Source organism: Gracilinanus agilis, chromosome 3, assembly GCF_016433145.1.
Source record: "Gracilinanus agilis isolate LMUSP501 chromosome 3, AgileGrace, whole genome shotgun sequence".
NCBI lineage: Eukaryota > Metazoa > Chordata > Mammalia > Didelphimorphia > Didelphidae > Gracilinanus > Gracilinanus agilis.
In genome coordinates, this window is record NC_058132.1 from 188,489,179 (window position 1) to 188,494,692 (window position 5,514).

Below are 5,514 nucleotides of genomic sequence, written 5' to 3' on the forward strand. Positions count from 1 at the left end.
TTGATTAAATAGGGAATCACTAAAAATTTGAGAATTTTAGTCACTTAAGCAAAGTGTTCTTTAAATTTAACAAATGACTTATTAATGCCCTCTTAGGGCCAGATCCCAGTTCTCCATTCCCATTGTAGAGCTCTATCCATTGATTAATCCCAGTCTGTAATCAGAAGATAAAATATTGGTAAAAGGTAAAGAGAATTCCAAATGTTTTTTAGGTTTATAAATTTTTTTTATTTAAATGACAGCCATAGTGGACTAGTTATATCACATTTCTTTCTGAGAGTTGAAGAGAGGCTGGCATAGAGGCATAGAAGCTGTGGAAGGATGGACACAGCACATGGTACAATCCTGTTTCATAGTGATCCCTTTCAAACAAGTGGCTTTATTAACATCTGTAGTGTCAGAAAGCACATCCAATACCCACTTGAAGACAACTTTTGACAACTTTTTTCAGACTTCTGACAGAGATTTTGGGAAAACATGAAATCACATTGCCACAGATCACAGAAGCATAGAGCCCTACAACATTAGCAAAGGCCAGAGAAATGTTTCCACAAAGGGAAAATCTTCATCCCACCGTAGCTACATCTAGGTACAAGTAATTTCAGACAAGAGCATGCCAAGGCATCCTACAGCATAGGAGAGCTCCTATGCTTGAGGGTTCTTCTGTGCTGGTCAATCTCAGGAAAGCCATCTTCAACTTCTTAGTATTGATATGATCTCACTAGCAGCCACATGAGGATTACAGTTATGAGGACCACGGTAAAGTTGAGAAACAGCTCCCTCGTGGATCGCTCCATGCTCAAGATGAGTTAACAGGAAACTTGAAGGAACCCTCCTGGGCAGCTGCCTGTCCCCAGACTCCTGTCAGTGAGCAAAGAAACACACTGAACCTGGAAAGCTCTTTATATTGCTTGGAGTAAGTACTATTTCTTTCTCAGAAGTTTGTGGATGCAGTTCTGAAGGCAGGAGTACTAAAAACTTCCCACCTTCTCCAATGTCCACAATTTTACAAATATCCCATCCATAGAATCCCTTATAACATCCCTCACATAATAACCACTCCTAGGGAATAAGTGCTAAATTTAGATGTACTGCTATTTTAATAAGAGCTTGTGCCACCTAACTTTAGCCAAGCTATGCTAAGATTACAAGCTTCTCAAAACAAAACAAAACAGAAAAAAAAAGGGGGGGGGCTGTATTTTGATGTCACATGTTGTACAGTGCCTGACATTTTGGGATTCCCAAAAAATGTTAATGGGTAATATGGCAATATTTAACACATTTTATGAATTTGATCAAATTCAATTATATTCAATCACTTGCTAACCACTCATGCTATAGAAGACAGTGTAGATCAGGGGTCAGCAACCTTTTTGGCCGTGAGAGCCATAAACACCACATTATTTTAAATGTAACTTCATGAGAGTCATACAGTGCTCACAGTGCGCGCTCCTGTAACAGCACCTGGAAAAAAATTGACTTTATGGCTCCTGCAGAAAGAGCCATATCTGGCCCTCAAAAGAGCCAGATACGGCTCGAGAGCCATACATTGCCGACCCCTGGTGTAGATGTATACTCTCTATCTACATAAACCAAATAAATTGGGATGACTGTAAGATAATGGCCTTGAATCCAGATCCTGAGTCTAGAATCATGATGGCTTTCTCTATAGGCCATCAAAAAAAAGGTAGTTCAGTTTTTAAAAAATCAATTAAATAGAGTTATAAGGGGGAACTCACAAAGAAAAGTAAAAATTAAAGATAGCAATTAAAATATCAGTTATCTTTATTAGATTTATTTTTTTTCTGCTCAACTAATTGATGGAAGAATGGAAGGGAAAGAAAATTGAATCCTAAAGCCTGAAGACTTTAGGTTCAGATTCTAGAACTTTGTTTTACAAACTATGACTTGGGGAATATCACCTTGACTTTCTAAGCCTTTTTTCATCTGCAAATTAAGAATTAGATCTTCCTTTCCTATCTAACAGGGTGGCTGTGAGAACATTTCTGTAAAGTTCTACCAAATACCTGCTGTCATTATTCTGGCATCTTAAAATTATAATCATACATAGCAGTAGGTCAATAGAACTTCTTGGAGATGAAGGAAATAATTCTAATATCTTACATATGTGGATCAATGTGTATGTCAGCAAATGTTTATATTTTTTATCTATTTGGTATTCCTGACCACTCTGAAATGCAGGCTGGGAGAGACAATAATATGGGAAGAGCACTGGTTTTGGTGTCAGGAGGACCTGGATGATCTTGGACAAATCACTTTGCTTTGTTGGGTCTCAGTTTCCTCCTCTATAAAATGCACCGGGTTAGATAAATTATTTCTAAGATCCCTTTCAGTTGTAGATCTCAAGAGTCTAAGCATTGGGCTTGAAAACCAAGCTCGCTTCTTGAGTCAATCTAAAAGAAGGGTTTGGGGTTAGATTAACCATGAGAGCCTTTCCAACTCTGAAATACTGATGACTTTTGACTACTTGGATTAACCAATGAAATGAATAGCTGGAAATTCCCACTAGAGTATTCTGTTCTGTTAGGCTCGGTGACGCACTGTGTTTCTTGCTGTTTATCTTGCAGAATTGGTTGTTTTTTTAGGGTAATCTTGAATAAATTTGTTATTATGCATCATAAAGGATCTTGCTTTCTCTTACTTTGAAATAGTTTTTAAAGTATTTTTATCATTAAACCCAAGAAAATATTGTACAAGGGCAATTTCCTTGGAAGTCAACAAAACATTTAAGGTTATCAGCCAGTGACAGTTTTAAGAACTCCACAGGTCTTTTCTCATGGCCACCATCCCTTAGGGGACATGAAGCAAAGTTGGTCAGGACCCAGGTTGGTAAACTTATTTTCTAGCAGATTACCTCCAAGGGTTTAGCACCATGTCTGCTCACAAAGTTAGGCACTAAACATGTGATATCATTGGTATTCAGTCATTTTCAGGAATGTCCAACTCTGACTGAGTCGAGGGTTTTCTTGGCAAAGACAATGGAGTAGTTTGACATTTCCTTCTCCAGCTCATTTCAGATTTAAGGAAACTGAGGCAAACAGGGTTAAGTAATTTGCCCAGAGTCATGCAGCTACTAAGAGTCTGAGGGCCAATTTGAATACAGGAAGGTGAATCTTCCTGACTCCAGGCCTGGCATTCTATCCATTGCATCATGTAGCTGCCCATCATTAGAATCAGAAATTCCTAGATATGGAATCTCCCATTGCTAATGAAGGATGGAACTTTCTTGGCAATTTAGAATCTTACTGAGTTTCTTAGATTACTATTCAAGGTCACATACATAGCTAGTATATCTCAGAGGCCAGAGATATGAAGACTGGAGGGCTCAGTCTTCATTCCTGATGACAAGCCATCCAATCTCACTTGAGTGTCTTAGCATAGGCTCGTCAATTTTGATTTGGAAGGGCACTTGGGTCATGTAGTCTACCTCCCTTATTTTATAGGGGCAGAAAATGAGGCAAAAGTGACTCAGGCACAGAGCCAACAATAATCAACCCATGTCCTATATCCACAAATCCTGCACACTTTTCACTATACCTCACTGTTTCTCAGTGCAGTACTCCTCCCAACAAAGGCATAGGATCATAAATTTATTGCGGGGGGAAAAATACCTCAGTGATCTAGTCTAATGACTTTATTTTATAGGAGGAAATAAGACCCAGAGAAATAGAATGATTGCTCAAAGACACAAATGGTAGATCTGGGATTCAAACTCATTTCTTTTTTCAAAATCCAATGTTCTTTCCACTGAACCACACTGCCTTTCATGAAATATGGATGAAAGGAAAAACTTTGGATTAGTAAAGCAATGCAGACAATAAGTGTTTTTGCATGGAGATTTTGAAGATTATAGTCTAAAATCTTAAGGCAAAATTCCAAAGGAGAAAGGGAATAAAAAAGAGGGAAAATAACCTTATAACATATGGGGGAAAAAAACCAAACGCACTATTCACCTAACATTATTAGGAATATTGAGTATATAATGTTTATCTCTTCTAAACCCAGTTTTTCAAGATCAATATACTCTTGTCATTCTCATTTACAGCTTTTATACTCACACACATGCATACAGACAATGACCATAAATATTAAATGATAATTCCTTGTTACCTGGAGAGAATCAGGATAAATATGGTGTACCTTGGGGCTGGATCTTGGAACTGAGCCTTTGCTCTGCTCTTGTTGCCCTCGCAGTGTAGTCTGGACTCCAGGTCTCAAGCAGCAACTTAAGTAGTCAGTCCCAGGGAGGAGGGCCACAGGGGTAGTGACAATCAAAGTGATGTCATTAAACAAGCATTTCCAATGAGCAACCTGGCCAGATGGGTGGCTATTTGAGCTTTGGTGGGCTGCAGGGCAGTATTGACTTACTGGTGATAGTTCTATTCTTTGAAATAAATTGCTATTTAAACCATGGAGACCCCCAAAATGCTCTGTTTCCCATTGCCTTTTGGAGTGCTTAATTTGGGGTTCTTCACCGCTTACCAATTCCTGCTATAAAAAGTTTTAATAAATAAGGACTGGTGGTTCTGCTTTTGATACTCGTAAACCAAAAAAGGCTTAAGATTAGTCCCAGAATGGACATGTGGATATTATACACTAGCACTGACTCCAGGCATAAAATTCATCATTAGAGCACTTCCTTGGGATTGAGCTATTTGAACTAGGAAATTCTCACCCAGTCCCAAATGAAATCATCTCTAGCTTTTTCAGAACTGACTAGAGACCAGACAGCATAATATACTAGTATTTGCACCTGTTGCTTCATGATATTTCAGCTATGATTTTCTCTGGGGGTAATCACACTGGAATATATTTTAATCTAAAACAACTGTGGGAAATGTGATTGGTAGTGTTCTGTAACAAGAAAGGTTATTAGTATGTCTCTAGTAAAACCTCACTCAGGCTAGTTAGAAGAAAGACTATCCAGGATTTGTAAAAAAAAAAAGAAAGAAAGAAAGAAAGAAAGAAAGAAAGAAAGAAAGAAAGAAAGAAAGAAAGAAAGAAAAAAGAAAAAAAAAGAAAAAGTTTTCCTTCAGCCAGACCTTTTGTCACAAGATACAAATAAATAATTTTTAATCTTAGAGTTTGCCTGGGACACTAAGAGGTTAAATAACTTGCGAATGGTCACACAGCTAGAATGCGCCAGAGGCAGAACTTGAACTCAGATCTTTCTGACTCTGAATCCAATCCTATATCCACTACAACAAGCTACCTCGCAAGAAGAATAATGCGTTATAGAGTTATCTATTCAAATAATTCTTTTTATTGTTTTTCATTTTAACTAATGTAATTAATTACTTTTTATTACTTTTAAATAATTATAGTAGAGTAGTTTATAGATTACTTAAATTGTCTGATTGATCCTTACAACAATCCTAAAATATAAGTTAGATAAATGAAATGGCAAGGGGAAGCTAGCTGGCACAGTGGATGGAGTACTGGTCTTGGAATCAGGAAAACCCATCTTCATGAGTTTAAATCCAGTTACAGATA

General features: G+C 37.6%; 1 protein-coding gene across 1 annotated transcript; it reads right to left on the reverse strand.

Annotated features, from left to right (window-relative positions):
• Window positions 1-217: 217 nt before the first annotated feature.
• On the reverse strand, window positions 218-4,206 carry SLN (sarcolipin). The gene is made up of 2 exons (XM_044666292.1): window positions 4,132-4,206; window positions 218-861 (listed from the first exon to the last, which is right to left on the reverse strand). Exon 2 carries the CDS (start codon window positions 795-797, stop codon window positions 702-704), a length of 96 nt encoding a protein of 31 aa, XP_044522227.1. The 5' UTR covers window positions 798-861; window positions 4,132-4,206; the 3' UTR covers window positions 218-701.
• Window positions 4,207-5,514: the final 1,308 nt, after the last annotated feature.